The sequence below is a fragment of the Podarcis erhardii genome (assembly GCF_964252035.2).
Source record: "Podarcis erhardii genome assembly, chromosome: 1".
NCBI lineage: Eukaryota > Metazoa > Chordata > Lepidosauria > Squamata > Lacertidae > Podarcis > Podarcis erhardii.
This window is the reverse complement of record NC_138497.1, coordinates 31664684-31689602: the sequence shown is the minus strand read 5'-3', so window position 1 is coordinate 31689602 and position 24919 is coordinate 31664684. Positions and strand designations below refer to the sequence as shown.

The window sequence follows — 24919 nt, the reverse complement described above, 5'->3', positions numbered from 1 at the left end:
AATGAGTGTCAACATTTATTTAAACAGAAAACGTCAAACCATTCCACCATTGAACCTTTCAAAAAAATAGATAATGACAAACTAGTTTTCAACTAGAGTGTCAGTGCAGGCATGTTTCACATTCCATTATAACAAATTAACAGCAATGCTAGCAAGAGACTGACATCTACAGAGCTAGCACTGCTGAAAGAAATGGGTCTGAAACTGCTCAAAGGCACACCTGGCCCATTTGCCCTCTAGCCTAGGGCAAGATATGTGTTTAAACTGCTTCTTTGGTTGCATAGCAGGGTTGGTGCATATATTATGGTCTGTAACAGGCACAGCTTGAACAGCGTGAATCCTAAGGCACATACACATATTGCTGTGGAGCACAGGTCATCCTCATTATAGTATCTAGTACTCCACAAGATCCAAGGGGGAAATTGTCTGTGCATTTCACTTACCAAACGTGTAACACGGAGCAACTCCCATTTGCTCAGCAATACCTTGCTGGACAATATCCAAGAGTTCATTCTCTCTTAATTCCTACTTTATAACAGGACAGTCTCTACAGCCACAACAGCATTCTCATATAAAAATAATAAAACTGCTCCAATACTTTTGGAGACAAGATTATCGATCAAATAACACAATAACCTACGGTTCATTTGGTATTTTATATTCAAGCTCTTCTCCTTCCTCCACCAACAGTAAGGAAAGGCATACCAACACTATTCTTGGGGCTGAACAGAAGAAAAAAATTGTATCTAAGTCAGTTCCAAGACAGTATTTGGAGAAGAACCAGGTAACTCCTCAACAATGGAACTATTAGGGTAGGATACTCTAGCACCTGTTTCCAGCCAGAAAATGTTTATCAGTCTGATAATAGTTCTAGAAGAGAAAAGTGCATAAGGGGATATTAGAGACAAGTGAATGGAAGATTGTAAACTCCATCTATGACTAGCAAATAAAAGATAAGGGACACAAAATAGATACAGTAACTGTTCACAAAAGTTAGATTAGGGTATTATTTTCTTAAATAAGGAACAGTGGGAATTCCACTCCAGGGTGGGGAGTATGCAGAAGTGGCTCCAGGAATCACAATTATGCCAATTACACCATTTAACGAAAGTATCAATTTCATCTTTAAGGTGAAAAGCAGAAACTCTATCTTCAGAGTTCGCTTATATACAGTTTAGAACTGATTAAACTAGAAAGCTTTGAATTGGTATATGTTAGTCTATTACAAGCCAAGATAGCTCAGTTGGTAGAGCATGAGACTTAATCTCAAGGTTGTGGGTTGGACAAGATGACCCTCATGGTCCCTTCCAACTCTACCAAATCTATGGCTCTAAGTAATTTATTTGGATAAATTATTAAAGCTGACACTGCTTTCTTCCAGCTTCATCAAGCATTAGACAGGAAATGAAAATACTGATTTGCAGAAGGGGCGCAAAGCCAAGAGGCTTTCAACAACTCACTCCAGTACTCAAACTAAGATGAAAAGAAGAAGCAAATAAGTTGTGTGTCCAATTTCAATTTCACGTAGTCCTTGGCTGGCTTGAAAAATAATTGCTGTGAACTCTAGAACTACAGACTACTTGGATAACTGGAAAATACAGCCATTAAAAAAAAAGAAATTGTATCAGAACCGTACCTAGAAGTGCTAAGAAAAGGGTGACAGAGATCCTCTCCCTAACATCCCTTCAGTTAAAAGTTAAAAACACCTTCTGTACAGATTGGAGGAAATATAACCAGAAATGCATCTGCAGTGAAAGACAGATTTTCTCTGTTTCCACCTTCAGAGTAGTATTTTTCCAATGCTTCCCCTCCTACAAAGCTGATGTCCTGCCCTTTGACTTTAGGTTGAAAGCAACTTTGGAGCATGACAGTTTGACTGTTATTGTTGGTATTCATTTTCTTTCCTATTTCAGTCGCCAGAAGATGATGTGTCAGGGCTCAATACTGCCTTTGCAAAGTTGGGGGGGGGGTTAAGGACATGCTATTGGAGCCATTCCTGTGGTGTGGCTACCTGACCTCAAGGGCAGACTGAGATAATGTATTTATAGAGAGGGCAGGCTGCTGATGTCTGAACAGACCCTGGCTTGAACTTTGGGCTCTGCCTTTCTCTAAATGTCCTCCTAGGTTCATAGCTTAGGGAGGAGCTTCCCCTCTTGCTTACATGGACGCTGTGAAGACCCTGACCTTCTTGTTCACAAAGGACCTGAAGCCAGGAAACCTGCTCTCTTCATTCAAGTTAGTGTGCTGTGAAATTGGATAGATTCCAGTGAACTTAAAAGACTACAGGCTGAAGCGGCATGAGTCAGTTCCCAGGAGACACCAGGAGTCAGAATCCAAGTCAGGCTTTGGATCTGCTTCCATCTCTTCCTTGGATGTTTGTGTGGCTTTGGAATGAGCCTCAAGCTGCCCAGACAAACAAACAAAAATTACTCCTGATAGAATAAAGAAACACATTATATATTGCACATGAACTCTGTCACTTGGCTGTTCAGTTAAACCATGTCTGCTGCATCCGGTTATTGCACACATGTACAAAGAATAGAATAGTGAGGTTTAGAGTTGAACAACCAGCTGCTCAGACTGCCAAGGAAGTGTTATTTAAAAATCTGCTGTTTCCCAGAGACCTGCTAATCTGGAACATATTTACGGGGGGCAGTCTGCCTCTACAACTAGCTAACAGAGCTCAAGTTACACTCCAGACATGGGATGACCAACTGAAAGGAAAAACAAGTGTGTTTTAATAATCAACTTTTTCCCCATTATCAGCCTCCAGGGGTCTTCAGGCAGGGGAAGAGAAACAAAAGTGGAGTGATGTAAGAGAGACCCCATTTGTTTCTAGGTTAAGCCAACACTAGCATCCCCAAATGCTGCTGGTAAAAGTAGAGTCAGGCATCCTCCAGCCTTCCAACAAAACAGTCATCACTATATTACAGTCAACAATTCCTAGCCACAAATCCAACAAGCCCAAGGTTGTCTGAAGCTACTAGATTACTGCAGTACAAGCCACACGCTCTGCGTCTCTGTTAGCTTGCATCCAACTTTATCAACTGGCTGCTACAGCCTAACTTCTCTTAATCTAGATCTCAGCACCAATTCCACAGAACTACAGGAACATTAGGAATTACTCCAGCATTTAATATGTCATCCTTCTCACAATGGAAACCTTACCTGCTGTGACCCTTCTGTCCTCCTGGAGAGACTCTGGAGCTGGGCACTGAGACGGTTGGTTTGTTGCTGCAGCATCTGCTGGTCAGCCAAACACTTTGATATTAAGCCATGCAGACGTTCCACTTCAGTCTGCAGCAAACTGCATTTACATGCAGTTGGTACCCCAAATGTCTTCTGCCCACTACAGGGCTCTGCTGAATCCAAGGGTTGCCGCTGCACAAGAAAGACAGGAGATTCAGGAATGAGCTTGTTTGTATGTACATATACAGAGTGAGTCTTTTAAAAGAGGCCCCGTGGAACATGTGTACTCTGTATCCACGGGCCCTCTTTTAAAGGACTCACCCTGTATATCTATGTACAATGTGGAAAATTTTCAAAGCCTATACTTGCAGCAAGCCATGGGTAGAAGATGAGAGCAAAAGTACTGAGAATTTAATACTAAATAATGGAAGCAGAATTCTTGAATAAGTGATGTACTGAAATATTAGCTCATAGAGAAATCATTGTCAAATCTGTAGCTGCAAATGTCATATGCACTCTATTTTGAGACTGGGTAAGTTAAGACTACATCCTTTCCCACACTGTACCTGTTTCTTGAGATGTTTTCTTTCTTTAATTCTCCTCCTCAACCATAATCTGATTTCTTGAAATGAAGGGTAAAAAAAGTGCCTTACCAAAGGTGCTCTTTAGGGCGAGGTAAATTAAATTATGAAGCCCTTAAACAGCATCAGTTTAATTCTCAGCAATCTGTCTCCTTGCTAAATCAATTGCTGCTGGGATTAATTTCTCACTGTTATCCACTATTCAGAAATGAAAAGACTACATCCTCTCCTATGTACTATCTCTCTTTCCCATGTAAAGTCTGTATTTATACCAGTCTGAATTATTATCCTTGCATCCTATTTCTACCATCAGCCTCAAACTGTCTTGAAGAGTTCCATATGTTTAGCAATTTACATTACCCAAGATCCTGCTTCAGACTTGTTATCAACATGTGTGGGTGAAGCCAAGTGCAGTCCCTTAAGCTCATTGTAGGGAAGAGTTTCTTTGTCAGATTCTGAAGAGGCTAGGCTCACAAGAGAGGGGTTTTCAGGCATGGGGATGAACTCTGCATTCTCCAGCTCCTGGTTACACACATACAGAGAGAGAGAGAGAGAGAGAGAGAGAGAGAGAGAGAGAGAGAGAAAACAATGTCAGATTTTCTTCACTTTCTTATCTACCTTTGCTGCAATCTGAGGAATATAAAAAAGGAACACAGGTGACATTCTCTTTCTGTTTAGAAAATAGCCACAGTGTGATTCACACTGCAGTTAACGGCGCTAAGAGTCAAACATGTGGAGGTTTATTAAGATTTACTGATGCACAGTTCACATGTTTCCAAACTTTGTTAAGAGTGTAACAATTTTTTGATTTATATCTTTAGATTTTCTGAATTTCTGAATTTTTAATTTTTACAAGGTTTTGTGATTTTATGATGCAATAACAACGTCCTTTATTCTTATATTTATGTTTGCTTATAGCTTCTGACAAATGAGTTTTTTCTCTGGAACACATTGAGCTAAATGAACATCTTATTCCAGTAAACACTGGAGCCTGTCTCCTTTCTGTTCTACTTGTCTTCGTGCTATTCCCCCAAAATATAGCATGTGTCATTGAATGTAACAGAGAGAAATTATGTGTTCTTGCAATATGTATCCTTCTATTCTTAGTGACAGACTGAATTCAATAGAAGTGGCAGAACTGATGAGCTGTTCCTGCCTATTTGAGGCAGAATCTTGATAGTTTGGGTTTCTGCCCCAATAATATTTTCTTTGGGATGATTCAGTGGATAAGCTTTGTTCAGTGTCAGGATGGAAATGACTGCCAGATTTCATAATGTTTGTTTCATTGGCACTTACAATAGACTGCTGTCCAACAATGGCAAACCATGCTCTGATATGTGTGGATTTATCTGTGAAAGAAAGACTTTGGTATTGCAGCAATGATGGGCTGATATTAAATTTTAGGCTCTGCCAGTTTTACTTGCATTTCACTTACTTATCCTGCTGTTCAATTTTACAAGGGAGGTCAACAAAATGTATCCTACACATTATGAACTAATCTGTGCAGTCCTACAAAACTATTTTCTTGTTTCTATGTCGCTTTTTAGGGTTTTGGTACTTATCTATAAACTAAGGAAAATTATCTGAAATGGTTATGTTTTTAACTGCTTCAGAACCTTTTTTAGCATTATAGTCGTACCTCTGAAGTCAAACAGAATCCGTTTTGGAAGTCCGTTCGACTTCCAATACGTTCGGGAACCAAGGCGTGGCTTTCAATTGGCTGCAGGAACGGCGGACGTTCAGGTTCCAAGGAACCCAGAACAATTGGTTTACGGTGTTTGGGAGCCAAAACGTTCATCTTGCAAGGTGTTCAACTTCCGAGGCACGACTATACAGTGGTACCTCTACTTACAAATGTGACCCGTTTCAGGGTGCCTTTCACACCCCGAAAAGTCAGTGAGTAGAGTGCCGCTACTGTGCATGTGCAAAGGTCGCTTCTGCGCATGCGCGCACGGCGAACCCCGAAGTAAACACTTCCAGGTTTGCTGCGTTCGTAACCTGAAAAGCCGCAATGTGAAGCAAACATAACATGAGGTATAAAAGAACAGGCACTGGATAAAAAGAGATCTCATTGATACAAAAGGCTAGATGGGATATATTGTAGCTTTAACTTGCTTCAGCTCAGTTATTTTTACTAGTTGCTAATCAGAATGGGAAAAAGGAATTTTATATCAACTTTCAACATCAGCTTTCAGGGCATTTACAAACAAAATGATAAAAAAGCACATCATGAAAAGGAAAATATAAACAAAATGCCAAAGACAGTTTAAAATGGTTTCTACTTTAATCTTAATCTCTCAAGCTTTGAATCTGGATTTCTGAGCCCATTTCTTGTTTATTTGTTTTAATTAGAAATATTTATTCACTGCTATATCACAAAACACTCCAAGTGGTATACATCGTAAAATTATGGGTTTGGAATTCAAAACCGATCATCCTTCTAATCAAGGTTTCTCTTCCTTCTTCTGAAGTGAGTCTGTTACCTGAAAAGCCCCACCTACAAAGCTATTCAAACTACGCCCTTAGAAGTGATTCCGGAACAGAGGCAAAATTTACCATGGTGTTTTTATGATTTGCCAAGAAAAGAACATTCGGAATAACTTTCTGACAATAAGAGCTATTTGAAAAAGGAGCAGGCGACTTCAGAAAGTGGGAGACTCTCCTTCACTGGCGATTTTAAAACAGAGGTTGGATGGGCACCTATCAGGGATTCTTTAGTTGCGATTCCTACACCGCAGGGGCATGAACTAGATTATCCTCAGGGTCCCTTCCAACTCTACAATTCTATGATTCTAAAGTTCTATGATTCCAAAATTCAACTAAACTTCAAGGAGAAACCTCTCACCCAAAAATTCTCCACCTTTATTGGGAAAATGCTATTCAGTTTTCCTGTACCCACTTTGCTTTAGGTGAGATAGAAATTGTTACCTTGCGTAACCAGCTAGGGCAGGAGCTACTGGCAGAACTGCTGTCTGCAACTGCTTCTGTTGCACTAATCCGATCCCCCATCCCATGGTCTGCTTCCATGGTTCCTCGGAAACCTCTGCTGGGGTCAGGGGTCTCAGAGTCCCGCTCGCTTTCCTCCTCTTCTCCTCCTTCAGCTGTAGAGCTTTGGGCCACTAGCAGAAATGGGTAGAGTATTAAAATCCTTAAATATTTCCCTTGTTCGCTCAGGAGCATTTTCAGCCTTGGGAATGCAGGTCTTGTCAGACCTCAGAATGGTGATGCAAAGAGAAGATAATCCAACAGTAAACAACATATGAGACTCAGGTACATCAGCTCACATAGGATCCTGGGCATATTCAGAACATACACATATATACCCCAAAAGGTTTGGAATTATTTTTTACTAGACACACAATTTTGGGCAATTGTAATAAATTATACTAATGTCCATACACTGGTTGTGGGGGACGTGGAGGGGAAAAGGAACTAATTCACTGGGGACCTACAGTAGCTTACGCTGAGCCAAAAGTTACCACTTTCTGGAAATGCAGACCCCTTAGATTTTTGTGATAGATAAACCTACTATATATTCTCAGACATTTGTCTACAAACTATCATTATTTCAAATGTAGAATGGTACCTTTGGATGCGAACGGGATCCATTCCGGAGCCCTCTTCGCATCCTGAATAGAATGTAAGATGCGACTGCGCATGTTGTGTTTTGCCGCTTTTGTGAATGCGCGTGACGTCATTTTGAGTGTCTGCGCAAGCAGTGAAACCTGGAAGTAACGCACTGTGTTACTTCCGGGTCGCCGCGGAGCATAACTTGAAAATGCTCAACCTGAAGCACATTTAACCCGAGGTATGACTGTAATAGGAAGAGACTTATTTTATTACCCCTGCCCCTCTTCCCCAACTTTAACTTTCACCATCTTTTTCTTTTCTGGCAATACCACTTATCCATCTTCTTAGACTAGTTCTCCATATCCTGATTCAACCAGGTGGGCTGAACCAGGTTAGTCGAGGAAAAGAACCTTTGTGCTCTCCGATGTATGAAATGGGGGGAAAGAATAAGCTACAAAAATAGAATAATCTACCAGAGGAGTTTTAAAAAAGAAATGAATGGGCTAGATCAAGATGAGGTTTTCAGATAGGAATGAAGGTACACTGAGTCAGCCCATTTGGTCCATCAAGCAGCAGGCAAGATGGCCTGAGAGCCACATGCAGCCATTGAGGCCTCTTTGGTGGCTCTTGGCAACATCACACCCACACCCACACCCCGCCCAGCCCTCATGCTGCCTTCCCAAAGCCAGATAAGCAAGGCACTGGGCTTGGGGAAAGAGGTAAGAGGGCTCTGACAGGGTCCTAGAGTCCTCCCACCTCCTTCCTAAAGCCTAGTTGGTGTTTTCCCAGCTTTGGCCTATTATTAAAAGTCTGATTACTTACCAGTCCCAATTGAGAGGCCACTGCTACTGGAGCGGAGGATGGTTTTAGAATTTATAACTTTTTCTGGAGAGAAAGAAGGAAAATTTTCTCAGACAAAGGTTCCAAAAACATGCTGACCTATTTCCTTAGAAAGGTTATCACCTACTCTTCCAGTGAACTTGTTACATTTTACATTTCCCTTATGATTCGAGAAGACAAGTATTCCTGAATAGGCTCCTGTTTCCCAACTTTTTAATACTCACCAACAATTATGATGGTGTGCCAGCCACGGCAAGATAAATCTGGGACATAATGCAGGGAACCAAAAATGGGTCGAGGCCATGATGTACAAATATCAGAACTATGAGCCCTTTCTGTTGGTGTCATTGCTAAACGGCCATTTCCACCATTACCCCAGGCAAAGATATGGTTATCTGGGGAAGAGAAAAGTGTTATCAGTCTCAAGTCAGACACTCCAAACTGCCTTTCAAGGATTCCTATACAGCTGCATTTCATTCCACTCAAATGGCTCACCTTCAGTTGAAATTTTAATAATGCAGTCTAGAAGAACACCAGGAGACAGGGGTTGAGAACCTATTTTCCGCGAGGGGCCAGACTGGCACTTGCCCAGTATTCTGGGAGCGTCATTCCAATGGTGGGTGGGAGGAAGAACTTCTCAGAAAAGACAAATGCATGTACCTCTAATCCCCCATTGAAACACATAAACCAGACACCTCTCAACTTCTCACATGCATGTACATACATGCAGTAATATACTCATACATGCACTCTCACACCAGGTACGAATGCATGCACATACACTCAGCATTTCTATCTATCTCCACTCCAGTTCTTGGAAGAGGTGGCTGGAAAGATCCCTCTGCCTTAATTTAACAGAAGATCAGGGATTTTATCACCCTTTATTAGTGCTAAGCACCACAGCACTAAGGTAGGCTCTCTACTTGTTCTTTAGAGAAAGAGCAGACAGATGGTTTATCTCCAATCTTGGATATATGTTGTTTTGCACAAAGATATGAAGATAAAGATCAGGCAGAGCTATCTCTTAACAGAAAAAGACAGAAGGCAGCATTTCTACCCTCACCCCAGCATTACAGCAGCAGTAAAGGGAAAGACTGCCTTTTATTGTCAATGAGTAGCCAGAGGGCTTATCTCCAATTTTTATTTTTATTTTGGAAAATAATATTTATTAAAGTTTTAAAGGTTACAAAAAGAAAAAAGAGAAAACACCAAGTTAGGCAAAAACTAGACAACACATCACAATAAGAAAGGGGAAAAAAGAAAAAGAAAAAACAGAAAACAGAGAAATAGGAACAATTAAAAAAACACAACAAACCTTCCCATAACTTATCTTTCATTTGCTTGTTTCCTTGACCTCCTCACACCTCCCTTTTTTGTATTCTAGTTCGGTTAGCTTATCTCCAATCTTAGTGCTGTAGTGCTTAGAATGAAGATTAGATATCCCTTTTACCGCCTCACACCTGACATCACAGGTCATTGGATGTTTGACAGGTGTGTGAGGCTTGCACAAAACAGCTTGGCAAGCCAAAGGGAGAGGTCTGGCAGGCCTACTTAGGCCAGAGGTTCCCAACCTTCCCAACCACCAGCATATGGCACTCCTGCAGGAACATTATGTTTTGTGTTGCTTTACTACAATCATTGCTAGACAGCAAAGTTCCTCTCCTCTAATGCAGTCGGGATGTTATTCTCCTCCAATATTGCAGGTAGCCACCCTTGGCCCTCTGTAGATGCTGCTTACAAAAAATCATGGCCAACTCACCAGCACCAACACTCACCATCAGTAGCAGCTATAGTGAACTCATCACCACAGGAAACCCTGATGACCTGCTTCCCCCCAAGAGGTCCTCCTAGCAGATTAATACCCAGACGTTTCTTATAGTCTCCAACACCCAGCTGCCCACACTTGTTGGAGCCAAAGGTAAGCAAACGACCCCGTTCTGAAAGAAAGGAAGAACAAGGCTCATTGTGGACACCACATCAGTGGAGAACCAGACAGGCTTCCTCTTTATCTGATACATCCCTGGTAATTCTCAGGTTTCAGATTTTTTTACTAATGTGGAACAAAGAAACTAATTTCAAAATCAGCATTGGTCCTGTTCAATAAACCTTGAATAGTTTGTGGAGCTTAAATTTTGAAGCAGCCGATTTAAAATACAGCGCTAAATGCAAGGGTGCACTAATTTTAACAAGTCTGTACTTTATTAATTTACAATGTTTTCCAGTCGCAAACGGATCTATGTTTGCGAGGGATGTGATGAACAGATTCTGATGTTGAAACATACTTTAATTCCACTCTTCAACACTCAATCCATTACCCTGGTCATTTGTTTGGGCCATTAAGCACCCCCACCCCACCCCAAGTATTTTACAGATTTTATTTTGTAAGAATGAAATACAATTACAATGGGATTAGATCTCACCATCTATGGCAGCTGTGTGTGTCTTTCCTGGGGCAATGGTGCGAACTTTGTAGAAGGAGAGTTTCTTGGCCAAAGTGAAGCAGGTGGTGTATGGAATTTCTTGGTAAGCCTAAGGGAAGAGAGCAGACAGTCCAACAAATCTATCCATGTGGTGCTTCACTAAGCCATAGTATCATACAAGTCCCTCCAAAGCAAACAATTTTTGCCTAGATCAAATTCTATTTTCTTGTACAGACTGCTCAAATACACCCAACCTGTAGCTGAATGTACCACACAAAACTGAAAGCAGCCTACTGCCAAGCATGGTATATCACATTAGTTTTTCTTTTCCTTCTATGGCTCCAACCTAGTACTCAATAAATATATTATGTTTCATTTATTAATGATTATTGAAAATAAATTCATTTTTATTAATAGATACGTGTTTGCTACTTCCAGAACTTTATTTCCCACACAATTTGAAAATTACTACTCACATCGTGATTAATGATCCCTGAAGTGCATTGGTTCAGGCCTAGTTTGTTGAACTCATTCAGACCGCAAGCCAAAACCTTGCCTGCCTGTGTGAGTAGGAAGGTTCCATCACTGCCGCACTGGACTGAAACAATATTGGAAGTCTTCTGAATTTCTACCTATAGAGGAGAAACATGATACATCCTTGCAACAGAATACTGCAGAGTCAACAATTAAGAGAAATTTTAGTTCAATAGCAGAGTAGATGCTTTGTATGAACAAAATCCCAATGCAATCCTTAGAAACTCCACTTTTTAAAAAGGATGAAGTAGCAGGTGACATGAAAGACCTCTGCTTAAAACCTTGGAGACCTGCTGATAGCAAGAGTAAATAATTATGGGCAAATTGGACAAATACTCCGACCTGGTTTGATAAGGCTCCTATTTTCCTAAGTGAAGACCAAATATAATAATATCTAGACTAGGTAGAAAGGAGATCCAGCACCGAGGGCCTTCTGGTGGTTCCCTTGCTGCAAGAAGTGAAGCAACAGGGAACCAGGCAGGGTGCCTCCTCAGTAGTGGTGCCAGAGTTAGAAACTGAGATATGAAAGCTAGGAGCTAAATGGAACCATAAACCTACACAACAGCAGAATGTCTAGGTGCTTTTATAACAAGAATACAAAGATGTAAATGAATGAACTGAAACTAAAATATTATGCTCATTTTTCACATGGTCTAGTCCAGGGGTCGGCAAGGTTTACCTCGCCTGGGCCAGTTCACTCCCGCGGAGATCGCTCCGTGGGCCGGATTGCGTCTGTGCAGATGCAATTTCTGGTGTCTGCGCATGTGCAGAAACGATTTCTGGCACCGCAGAAGTGAGTCCCTGCTCTGCGTTGCACCGGTTTAGCGCAGCGCACGGGGACTCACTGAGTGGGCAGCTCATGGGCCATTTAAAAAAACCCCAGGTTGCTGACCCCTGGTCTAGCCTTCCCCTGCCCACCTCCCTAATTTTCTTAAGAGGGTCTCTTCTCCAGTCTTCAGAGAGTGGCTGGAAGTGGGGAGGCAGAAAAGGTCCTCCTTTTCTTTCACTCTGCCGTTTTAGTCTGAAATCTTAGGCGCAATAAGAAGCGATCTTTGAATTACTTTCTTCCACCAGCTTATCCCTATTGATTATTGAACTGTACCAAATTCGTGGTCTTGAAATTGTTATAACTTTAGAAAACTGTCTTAAGAGAGGACATGCTCCACAACAGAGCCACAGTGGACCTGTGTGAAGCCCATAAAGTATGGCAAAAGTCTAGTCAGTTTTACCTTCTGTGGGAGGCAGTGATCCTCTTCTGAATCCAAACCTAAGCGACCTGCATTTGAGAAGAGACAATAATGAGAAATTTCCTAGTGCTGAAGGCAGTACCATAGCTGGGGGGGGGGGGATTGAGGTTTTTGCCCCGAGTGAAGCATCTAGAGGGGCGCCATTGAGGCTCCAAACCTGTGTGTTTGTACACAAATGCGTGGGGTTGTGTGTGCGCACACGCGCGCCAATCTGGGTTTTTGACTGGATGAAGCAAAGCCTAGTTTTGCCCCTGGCTGAAGGACACTATTACAGATAATGACTTTCAGATTTAAAGCAGACTGTCCAGTCTGAGGAAACAGGGCTGCCTCATTTCTCATGTTCACAGATCCAACATCATAGATATGACCATCCATCTTTCCAGAATTAAGGATCCCAATTTAATCTGATGTCTTTCATAACAGTAAAAGTTGGATCTGTCACCAGTCAGTTAACAAAACAGTGCCTCTCAATTGCCTGTGATTATACTGTAGTTACATTTTTATTTCACACAAAAAATTATACCATTTGATTTTAAGAAAACATCTAAGTGGTTCACAACCATATAAAATGAAACTTGAGAAGGAGCATGCATGTTTTTCCTTCGAATGACTCTTATTGTGTGCATTTTGCCTCAGTCTCTACTGCCAGTATTAGAGACTGCAGACAGAAAGCCACATACCATATTCACCACAGCCCCACGTGTAGACCTCTCGGTTTCGGGTCAGCACAGCCACATGGTTATCTCCACAAGAAACCTGCTCCACCGGGTTGCTGAGGAACACGGTCAGCTGCCTGGGCTCCAAAACCTCAGAACCAAATGCCTTGGAAACACCTATACAGCCATAGTAGTCTGAGCCGAAGGCAAAGGCTTGACCCTCATCTACATGAAAGGAAGGGACAAATGAGTAAGATAGAGATTCTGACTCCTTCAGACACAGGGAAACCAGACTACCATGTTATCTAATTATCTAGATCAAGTTGGGTCAATTACATGCTTGGACTAATGTGCCCTGCCCTGCATCCACTAAATGATAGGGTGTCCCATATCTACACCCTGTATGCATATCACAGAGGTTACCATGCAGAATCTTTTTTGACTGTAAAACATGTTTTCTTCCTCATCTTTTTGTGTTTTATTGTATTGGTTTTATGCTGTATATAGATGTTGGTGATATATAAATGTTTAAAGCAACATGAAATAAATATTGATCTTGGGAAGCTGCACTAATTCCAGTGCAGCAGTACAGCAATTCCCTGTATTTACCTATGCCATAATATTTCATGCTCTCTTGCTGCAAAGGTCATTTTCTTTTTCACCCAATACATATGGTATTTGTTTATTTATGTTTTAAATTTATGCATCACCCTTCATCCAGGGACCACAGGGTGGTTTACAATGTATATAACAAAAACAAGATAGCATTTGAGTTCTTCCACACCATTTATCTGCTGGTACATTTTACCTGTCTCTTACCTGTAATGCAGACAGTAAAGTCATCTCCACAAGACACTTGGCGAATGGCTTTGCCCTGCAGTTTTTCCACATGCTTAGGCTGCCGATAGGAGGCTTTGTCTCCATGTCCCAGTTGGCCATGCAATTTGGTGCCCCCTTGCATGTTCTGTAATATGCAGAAGCATGGTAAAGGATGGTAAAGGATGCATCCTGGGAACTCCAAGGAGCATTATTAGCAGGTCTGATGCGAAGGAACCAAGTAACAAACTATATATACTTCAACTGGGATCCTGAGAGACCCATGTACACCTTCATGCACACACTGGGGAGAGTGCCCTATTTTTCTTTCAGCAACAGCCTCTCACATGTTATAGGGTGTTGCTGCACTTGTCTGAACCTTTGGGGCGTTTTCCTGGAGGTGAAATAACTGCTGCCATATACAGAAAGCAAAACAAACAAACAAACAAAAACCCTGTGCATGTTTTAGACCTTGAACTTAAGGAGCATAAACTCTTGAATGGGGAGTAATACCTCTTACAACTTTTTGCAACTTACTAACTAGGAATATCCAACTGTACTGACAATCAGTAGTGATGTGACACCTTAAATATGACTCATGCAAGATCCATTCTGCACTGCCTTCACACATTATCCAAGTTTCCAAAGTACTTTTCACACACTTCACTTACCACCCAAGTATAGAGCTCCTTTTCCACTGTAACCACTGCAAAATGGGTGTTTCCTGCACAGACCTGTCGTGCACTGCAGCCACTTTTAATGGCATCCAGCTTCTGAGGGGATGACTTCCCACCCCCCCAGACATATACTTCACTCGTGCGTGATGTCACCACAGCAATAGGAGCCTCGTTCATGGTGCTTGTTCTGTAAAACATGAGGTCAACAGGGGAGTTATGAAGAGTCATCTCTGTTTAGCATGGTGGCTTTAGAAGCCCTGAAATAGAAGACAAGCTGGAAGAAAATTAAATTCCCAGGTTCCAAGCAGAAACATTTTATATAAGCCTTAGTGGTACTCATATTGTTCAGAAGCCACATAAACAGCATTAGGAATTTAAAGGTAGGGAACCTAGGGATAGATAAACAAAGGTTGAAGAAGATTACTCCAATCTGCATACAAATAAAGATCAGAATCCAATCTGATGACTCAAGCAAGGCTTTTGAATTTCCAGAAACAGTAGCATGAGCGAAGCTTCACAGTTAAAAATTGAAAAAAATATGCAAACACTTCAGCAACTTTGTTTAGAACATCAACATTTTGTTACACGCAAATTTACAGCATTCCATGAAGGATAATCTTCCACAGCAAATGGCTTTTATCTTAAGGAGAGAAAAACGTAGTAGTATCAGGAATGAAGTATTTTTAAGTGCAGTTTGGTGTCAAGTCAATAGGTGGCATACAACTAAACAGTTCTGCTAGCTGCGCACAAAGACTTTTAGCTGCACAATGGAATTTCCCCACCTTCTCCTTGTGCATCCTCTGAACAGATTTAAGTGTCACAACAGGAAGAGTTGTGGGCAGGTAAGTTCCACTGCGCAGCTAACTCCTTGCATTAGCAGAACTGCTTAGCTGGATGCTGTCCAATTCAAATCTGTAGAGAAGAATGGGCACAGTTTACAACAAGAGTGGAAGCTGCCTTCTTCCCTTTTGGAACTCAAGGCAGTGTACACATTGTACCCAGGTGGTCTCCCATCTAGGTGCAGACCAGACTCAGACCCACTTAGCTTCAGCAAGGTGGTAGCCTCATGCATTACCTAAAAGATAGCATTGAAAGTGTGAAGCAATCAAGTAAGGGCGAGTACGTCTAGGGACCTATTTCCTTTAATTCCGCTGTACAACACACACTCCATTACCTTGGTCGTTTGTTTGGGCCATTAAGCAGCACAACTTTCTCTTCCATCTCCCTGCCATGAAAAAAAAAAGGAATAAGAAGAATAGCAACCATCTATTATTACAGCACTTCTGACAGGGGATTCCAACAGGCTTAATAGACACTAAATGCCATGCAGAAGAATCCTACCTAATCCTACTAGATGGCCCTCAGGGTCCCTTCCAACGCTATGATTCTAAGATGTGCCTCATCAGTCAATGGCCAAAGTGAATGAATGTGGGAAGCATTGACATGACTAGTAGGCTGTACAAGATTCTGTAGCTCTCTCCCAAACAACATGGCCCGTTCATGTCCAAGGAATGTACAACTCTTTACCTCCTGTGCTTGCTGATAAGGGGACTCTCAAGCAGCTCATCAGCAGTCGGCCTCTTCTCAGGATCCTGAAAGAGGTGAGTGACAGGTCACTCCCTAAGGAAAGGGATCATTTTTCAACAATTAAGTCTCAGGGCAGATTAACTAACCACATTCTTATGGTCTTTACCCATTTCCCCAAAACACAGAGAATCAAAGGAACATTAAAGTTAGCAGAAAGTGTCAAGTTAAAGGCCACTGTAGATTCTTCACTTCAAATACAAAGGTATTTTAACAGTTTCTAAGCTGCTGCAGATCTTGGGCAGCCAAGAACACACATTCTGCAGAGCCCATACACAAGGATGCCCAGAAACTTACATATCCAGTCTTGTAATTAATACAAGGCATTTACCCCACTTTCCTCTGAAGTTGTGTCACTGAGGCAGCAAAGTTGAAAGAAAATTGTATCTCACCAACCTGATCAAGGCAGGAGTGGACCATGTTGATGAGGTCCAGAGAATAAACACTGGAATCTACCTCCATTGCTCGGTTCCCTTGCACAATCTTCACACAGAGGTTCAAGGGATTCTAGAAGGGAAATAGTGTGATCATTTAAGTGCATCTGGAGAACCTGTTTAAGAAGATGTCCTGTGGATCTGCATTATATTCTCTCTCTCTTTGATTGTTTCAGATGTTACGTACTATTGGAACATAGCTCTGTGGCAGAACATTTGCTTTTCATGCAAAAAGTTCTAGATTCAATTCAAGCATCTCCAGGTAACGCTGGAAGAGACTCCTACCTGAAACCCTAGACAACCACTTTCAGGCAGTGTAGAAAATACCGAGCTACATATAGCAACTTTATGATTCAGTAGAAGACAGCTTCCTATACACTTTATAGATAGACTCAGAACATCAGCAAGGGACAATTTACTGGGTGATATCCAAGTAAGTCATATTCAGAACCACTTAAATCAATGGACTTGTTATTTGGGTCCATCAATTTCAGTGGGTCTAATTCAAGCATGATAATCATCCCTGAACAGGAGATACCCAACTGACCTACAGCTCTCATTGTAACACATTCTTCACAACTGGGGGCTCCCTCTCGCTCTCTCAAGCACACACAGAACATTAAAAATGACTAAAGGAAATTATGTAGCGTTAGTGACCAGCATAGGTGTGACTTACTGTTGCATCAAAAGTTCTTTTCAGTGTGAGGAGCTCAAAGGCAACACAACCAACTGCCCAGATATCAGATTTGAAGTTGTATTTTACTCCCTGGCAGAGCTCTGGAGACATGTAGTACGGGGTTCCTACCAACTACACAACAGAGCAAAAATGTTAGAGATAGTCTGTCCAACTCCTTGATACCAGTGGATCAGACACAGTTCATTGTTTTCCCTGCAAGTGCTAATTTCTAGTCATTTTTTATAAGAACACCCATCTCCCAAACGTGCTTATATTGTGTTTCAGCATGCAAAGTAAAAACTTAACTACTGGGTTATAAGACATCTTCTATTCTCTTTCTGGGCTGGCCCAATACTGTTTTGTCACTAAAGGCAGAACAGAAAATGCCACTCCAACCCTCCCACTGCCTCTCCTGCACACCGACCGCCTGCATGCCCACGCCACCTGCTTCTGGGTGACAAACAGGTGCAGCAGCAACAGCATGACTGCATGGCTGTGGGCATGCAGAGGAGAAGGAGGCAGTAGTGGTAACTTACAAGAATGCTCCACGGAGGCTGGATCTGCTGCCCTTCCCAACTGAAGGGTTGCAAATCTGAATGAATACATATTTGCTAATAGTAGGTTACAAAGTAACAGGATATATTATATTTCTAACAAGACAATTCAGAAGTGGAGTAGGAAAAGAAGCAAACAGCATTAGTTTCAAAGTTTCAGACACTCACTGTTTCAGCCATCGAGTATTCAGAGTTCAGCTTTTTCGCCAAACCATAGTCACCCAGTTTTATAAGATTTGCTTTAGTGAGGAAGATATTCAATGTCTTTATATCTCTAGAAAAAGAAGCATTAAAGTGATGTAGTTCTTCCAGTCACCAGGTGTAGGACTCAGTATGCTGCTATTCCTCCTTTATTAATATTACTGTGAAAGGATTCAACTCATTCCTCCCCATGCCTGATGTCACAGATTTACGTAGCCCTACAACAACTGGTGGTACCAAGGTTGAGGAAGACTGCACTAGGGTATTTAGTTATCTGTAGTATAGGAAATCCAATTTCTGTGCTAAGAAGAGTGAAGCAAATCAGATTGCTTCCCTTTACTCTACTTTTAGGATGGTATTCAATGCACTTTTTCCATTAGCACAAGGATTTCCATTTGCGTAACAGAACTCCCTGCCCCACACATGCACCCAGTGCCCTCCCCAATCTGCTCCAGTGGGTTGGAGGAACCCACAAATTTAGGGAGCATGTGGGAGGCTCACAGGGACAGCTGGGGAAGTTTCACTGATAGAACAAGCATATTTAATACCACCCACCATTTGTTATGATAAATATTTATTCCCTGTCATCATATCAAATGCTGTAAGCAGTTAACAACAATAAAAGTACCAATTACAATAAATACCAAGTAAAATAAAATGCTATTAGTAAAATATTTAAAAATAACAACAGACAATTTAAAAAGGAACCACTGTAGATGCTCAAAAAATCCAGCAAGGGAAAAACTAACTAAAATGGTATTTGCAGCAGCAGGCTATCAATACTCTCAAGCATGTTTTACCTTCAGGCACTAGGCCACAAGTTAGCCCAAGCTTCATTAATCACACCTACCTGTGAAGGATTCCTTCCCTGTGGATGCAGCTCACTGCTGATGCAATCTGAAATAGGTACCACACTACCATCTGCAAAGAAAGAGAGTTCACATGGGAAACAATGCAGGAAGTTTATTTTAGAAAGATAATTTTATTATTCCAATATGAACAACTCAGTGTTGAGATCTTTTTCAAGGTGTAATCTTTCCAGGATAACGTGGTCTCCATGGTGTAAAATGACAAGTGCTTGTCTCTTCACGATATAGTTTATTCCAGCAAATGAAAATGTTTAATTGTAAAGGCTACTGCCAGAATCTGTCAGTTACAAACACTTGTTATATGCTTTTGAGTTTAGTTTTAGCTTTTATAATTGTTTTAATATGATGGTTTTTAGAATGCTTTAAATCATTTTGAGCACTAATTCTAGATGCACTTACTAGGGAATAAGCCCAACTAAACACTTACTACTGGGACTTACTACTGAATAAACATGCAAAGTATTGCACTGTCAGCTGCTGTAAAGATGACTAACAAATTTATAAATAAAAAAAAATCAGTAATTGCATGTATTATTCTACTTACCAAATTTAAAAATTAGATTAAGGATATTGAAGAATGTAAATGCTTTTGTTCCTTTTAAAAAATATAGAATGGAAGAGCAAGTTTGGAATTCTAAGCATACTGGCAGGAATAATCAGTTTCTACATTAGAGTTGCTATCCTACAATTTGCTGTGTAATTGTAGTCATGCAGATTCTTAAAGCTCTTAATAATAAGCCAAGGGCAACCTGCAGAAAACTAGTAATAATAGCTAACCACAGTTAGGCTGCAATCCTATATATACTTACCTGGCAGTAAGTACCACCAAACACAGTAGGTTTTAATGCTGAGTAAACATGCACAGGGATTGCTCTGCATAAGAATCCTACAGATAGACACTTACTGCACTACAGTGGTGCCCCGCAAGACGAACGCCTCGCAAGACGAAAAACCCGCTAGACGAAAGGGTTTTCCGGTTTTCCGTTTTTCGAGGCGCTTCGCAAGACAAATTTCCCTATGGTCTTGCGAGTTTCCCCCCTTTCCCCCCCTTTTTCTAAGCCGCTAAGCCGCTAATAGCGCTAATCCGCTAAGCCGCTAATAGGGATGCTTCGCAAGACGAAAAAACCGCTAGACGAAGAGACTCGTGGAACGGATTATTTTCATCTTGCGAGGCACCACTGTACTTACAAGCCATGTTTAGAAATATGGGCTGAACATCAGGCCAAAATAAAAAACTAAAGAGAGATAAAGACTGTGAAACCACAGAACTAATTACCATGGCATGGCAACCCCTCTGCCTCCTCCCATGTGTACTTTCCCATTCCACAAGATCCTTAAGCACAACCTTGTTCTTCATGCTCTCATTTACTAAGACAAGTACCATTAGAGAAAGGAGTAAGATCTTTACAAAGGTTGTGTTTACACCCTGGAGCTCCCTTCCCAAGTAAGGATTGCTCCCTAACTGTACTCTTGTCATACAGTGAAGAACAGTTCTGCTACTAAAGAACTTTGTTCACTGCATTTCTGCTGCTCACTTTTCTATGTTATTTTTAATTGTTCTCAAAATTACACTAACTGTTTAATTAACTATTTTTTTTTAAAGACAATCTTTTTATTTATTTACAAATAAAATGTAACATTCTACAAGATTATCTGTATATTAATGAACAATCCCAGAAGAATACCATTCCATGGGGACAGGGAACAAAAGACCTGGACACCACTGAAACCCAAGTACAGTGGTACCTCGGGTTATATACGCTTCAGTTTACAGACTCCCCTAACCCAGAAATGTACCTCGGGTTAAGAACTTTGCTTCAGGATGAGAACAGAAATCGTGCTCCGGCGGCGCGGCAGCAGCGGGAGGCCCCATTAGCTAATGTGGTGCTTCAGGTTAAGTTTCAGTTTAAGTACGGACCTCCAGAACGAATTACGTACTTAACCCGAGGTACCACTGTAACGTCTTTATTCTTGCTACGTGATCAACAATGAATAATCAAAGTGTTCTGTTCAAGATTGGAACACCAAGAAAAGGCTGATTGTTTCCTGGCAGAAGGGATGCAATTTGCTAATACTATAGCAATAAGCATGAAATAAATACTGGGAAAATGCGGCACAACAAACAGTACTAAACTCTGTTCTGTTTCTTCTCAATTTGTTCAAGTTACCTCTTCCTCAAACAACTTGTCTTTCTGCCGCAGGATCTTATCATAGAGGTTTCCCCCTGCAATTAAAAGAGAGAAATGCTTACCTATCGATTGTAAATGTTCTATTAGCATTTACCAGAAATCCTCCAGGAATTTGCCATTTTCCCAAGCTTTTTCATTATTATAATTATCACCTGCTCTTTACCCTAAGCATCCCAAGGCAGGTTACGACAATCCAAAATGGAGTTTTAAAGTATTTAAGAACTTATAATTAAAAAATACAATCATAATCTTTTGGGTTTTTTTAAGGGTAGGTTCTGAAAATGCACATCTCAGGTGTCAAAGGCCAAGGCAAAGAGGTGTGTATTTCTTATTCGCTGAAAGCTGTATAATGAAGTTGCTAGATAGATGCACCTCTGTGGGGAGGGAGTTCCGTAACTTAGGGGCTGCCACAAAGAATGCCCTCTTTCAGGCTTCCCCTGCAAGATTCTGCAGATTTGTATCTGATTTATTGAGCATTTAGTGCCTCATCTTTCCTTTAGCTATTTCTGTTTCCCAATTTTCTTCTTCCCACAAATACATTTTAGAATATGTATCTGCGAAACGTAAGTGGCAGTTCTCCAAGATGACTCTGGTTTGTGTTAGAACTGTCACTAAAGCCTGCCATCTATAAACAAGACAAAGTGATTCTGCATTTCATCTTCCCCCACAGAACCTAAGATGGAAGAGATGCCTGCTGTTTACAAGACAAGAGTTCTCACCATTACAGTATTCCAGTTCAATCAGAAGTGTAGTGTTATCCATGAAGTGATTGTAATAGGCAATGATGTTGTCATGTTGCAAAAGTGCAAGGATAACAATCTCATTCAAAGCATCACGGCGTTCTTTTTCTGACAGTCTTGTAAGATCCACTTCCTTCCACACTACAAGTGAGTCATCCTGGAATACAAAAAATCTAGTTAGCTAAATGCACGTTTAATTTCTTACAAGGTATCAATCTTTTTTGCATTCACTTTCAGATTTAGTCTGAAAAATTCTCTATGGGCATTTCCTTATTTCTGATGACAAAAATCGCTATCTACAACTAACACTCTCTTCCTTTTGAAAAATTATCAAATAACATAAATTTTTCAGAGGAAAGGTTATTGTTATTTCATACACAACTCTACACAAACACTGTCTAAATTCGCTAACAAGAATTGATTAATTCATAGCACTTGTCAGATATTCCAGCAACAACATTATATTGAAAATGATATAAAAGCTTGGGAGTAATTAGTATTATATCCTTGAAGCAAATTCCTGATCATTCTATGGTTTTATCTAGGCAGTCTATTAAGTGGGTTATTTAACTCCCTGAAGCTGTAGCAGAATATGTGATCAGGGGCCTTCAGGTTCTCTGTTATGCCATATTAAAAATATATCACTGACTGAACTGTGCCATCAAGCTTCCTTTTCCGCACAGGGAATGCTGGTGAACTGCCCTGAGATCTTTGAATGGCGGTATATAAATTAAATCAATCAATAAAGAAATAATAACCTACCACTGTCAATGATGCAAAACAATTAATAAAATGGAAATGTATTAAGGGAAGAGTTTGGCTGATATTCAGGAAAGTGACAGAAGTGGGCATTTCTACCCCAACCTCCAAAAACCACAACTACACATCTTCGGGTCCTTTAAATTAACTGGGCCCTGTTAGCCTTTTTGCTGAGGAAGCCAATGATATATGTACCCTTTCACAATCTATATAGCACTGACTAGGGTTGCCATATTTTGAAGAGCAAAAAAGAGAATGCTATGATGGCTATTCAAAGCAAATAAATGCATTTTGTCTCAAATCTCACCCCTGAAAAAGAGGACATGTCCTAGAAAAAGAGAACACATGGCAACTCTACCATTGACTCACCAGCTCTGCAAAGGTTAGTGTCTATATGGGTGCGAAACTTATAACCATGTGTAAGACACTTTCCTTAAAAGTTGTGCTTGTTTTTTCTGTCTATGACTATCCTTTGTTATCAGCCTCTGTGCACTGTAAATGATATGTCTGGCATATCCTTGCAGAAATATGATGCAGCTCTACAGCTGCCTTCTCCCTCTTCCATCCTGTCATTCTTTTTATCCCTGTACAGGAAGCTGTTTGAGAGGAAATATCACCACTACATCCTTGTGCCACATTGCATTTTCAGCTACCCAAATTCCATCAGCTTCCAAATGCCAAATTAGAACTGGGAATTAACAACTGGTATCAATGGAAGCAACTCTCCCACGCCAAACAAAAGCTTCAATTTTAGTTGAGATCATGGGCCAGGAGAAAAGCGTTTACCCCTTTCCTTATGAATATCCACATTAACCAGATGACATTTTCAGTTAAAGAATCAATCACACAACTTCAATGAGGCATTTAGCAACAAAGTGTCGTTTAGACCTAATTGCACCCAGTTCAAATCAACGCAACAGAAGCTCCTGGGTTTTGCATAAACACCCTCCTGATTTTATCAATCCCTATCAGAGAGGCATGTCTTCTGAGGGGGCTCTCTTCTACTTCACACTTTCCAGAATCAAGAACTGCTTTGTCATTTACCCTTCTTCTGTGTTAGCTCAGTTGGTACAGCATGAGGTTCTTTATCTCAGCATTGTGGGCTCAAGCCCCACCTTGGGGGAAAGAGTCCCTGCATTGAAGGGGTTGGACTAGATGACACCCCCCCCCCCCATGATCCCTTCCAACTTCGTGATTTCCGAAGTGTTAACTTGTGTCTTCCTTTGCGAACAACCCCCCCTGAAGAATTGTTCACACTTTAGCCTAAGTATTTGAGCAGTCGCTATTTGGATGCATGGCCAAAGTTTGCTTGCTTGCTCGCTTTCCTGGCTGGGTGTCTGGCGTCTTTGAGCATCTGCAGGATGTGTCAGTGACAAGGGAGGGAGGGAGGGAGGGAACCCCGAGGGGGTGGCTAACTAAGGAGCATTTTGTGTCCAATAATGCTGCCTTCCTTCGCGGGGTTAGAGCTGGGATTCAGACTACGGGGGCGGAGGGGAGCCTCTTCAGCCAACGCGCCCGGAGATGGGAGGAGGGAAAGAATGGCGGGGCGCGGCGGCGGCGGCGGGGCGGGGCGGGCGCAGATTTACCTCGGTCCGGCGGTACAAGGTGGCCTCTCCGAAGGCGCCCCGGCCCAGGACGCGGATGGGGGCATAATGCAGCTCCTCTTGCTCGCCGCCCAGGACAGGGCCAGGCCGGGGGCCGCTCCTGCCGGAAGACTCGTTGTCGAAGTCGGAGTTGATGGAGTCGCAGTGCCGCTCGTACTCGCCCAGAGACATGGCTGCTGCTGCCTGCCTGTCTGCCTGCCTGCCCTGGGGCTGAGGAAAGGGGCGCCGAGGCTTCCCTGCCGCAGGGCTCGAGCGCCAGCGAGGGAGACGGTGGGCGGCAGCAGCAGCAGCAGCTTCCTGCTGTGGCCTCAGACGCTGCCGCGGATTCCACGGGGCTCCGGCACTGCGCACGCGCGCGCCCCTCTCGCGGCCTCAGAACTAGGCGAGCAGCAGGGTCCCGTCCGTCCCCCCCCCCCGCCTCGGGCTGCCCCTTGCCTTCCTTCACCGGCTTCCCGGAGGCCCCGCGGGCCCCCTACGCTCCATGTTGGCGGCTCCTCCCGACCCGGAACCACTTCAAGCCCAGGCGCGGCCTCGCGGCAGGGAGGTTCGCGACAGGCCGTTGGCGAACCAGGCGCGAGGGAGGCCGAGGGGAGAGCCACGCGGGGAGCTGGCGGGAGCAGCGCCTCTGAGGCGGCGTCTGTGCTGCGGGGTTGTCGTGCGCGCGCCTCGCTTGCAGTTCAGAAGACCCCGTCGGCGTCCCTGCCCGAGCCCCGGGAGGCAGCTCGCTATTGTCCCTGCTCTAAATAAAATGATGGGGCGGCTGTTGCTTTGAGCCGGAT

The 24919-nt window shown here is 42.2% G+C and overlaps 1 protein-coding gene across 1 annotated transcript; it reads right to left on the bottom strand.

Annotated features, from left to right (window-relative positions):
* Positions 1 to 2: 2 nt before the first annotated feature.
* Positions 3 to 24919, bottom strand: NEK9 (NIMA related kinase 9). Its single transcript, XM_081859266.1, has 22 exons — positions 24123 to 24919; positions 21757 to 21934; positions 21017 to 21072; positions 18830 to 18900; positions 17947 to 18052; positions 17225 to 17356; positions 16511 to 16621; positions 16058 to 16122; positions 15705 to 15755; positions 14525 to 14717; positions 13857 to 14001; positions 13062 to 13262; positions 12364 to 12410; positions 11077 to 11232; positions 10601 to 10709; positions 9956 to 10117; positions 8405 to 8575; positions 8163 to 8225; positions 6699 to 6889; positions 4131 to 4292; positions 3169 to 3381; positions 3 to 2403 (listed from the first exon to the last, which is right to left on the bottom strand). Exons 1-22 carry the CDS (start codon positions 24309 to 24311, stop codon positions 2281 to 2283), a joined length of 2895 nt encoding a protein of 964 aa, XP_081715392.1. The 5' UTR covers positions 24312 to 24919; the 3' UTR covers positions 3 to 2280.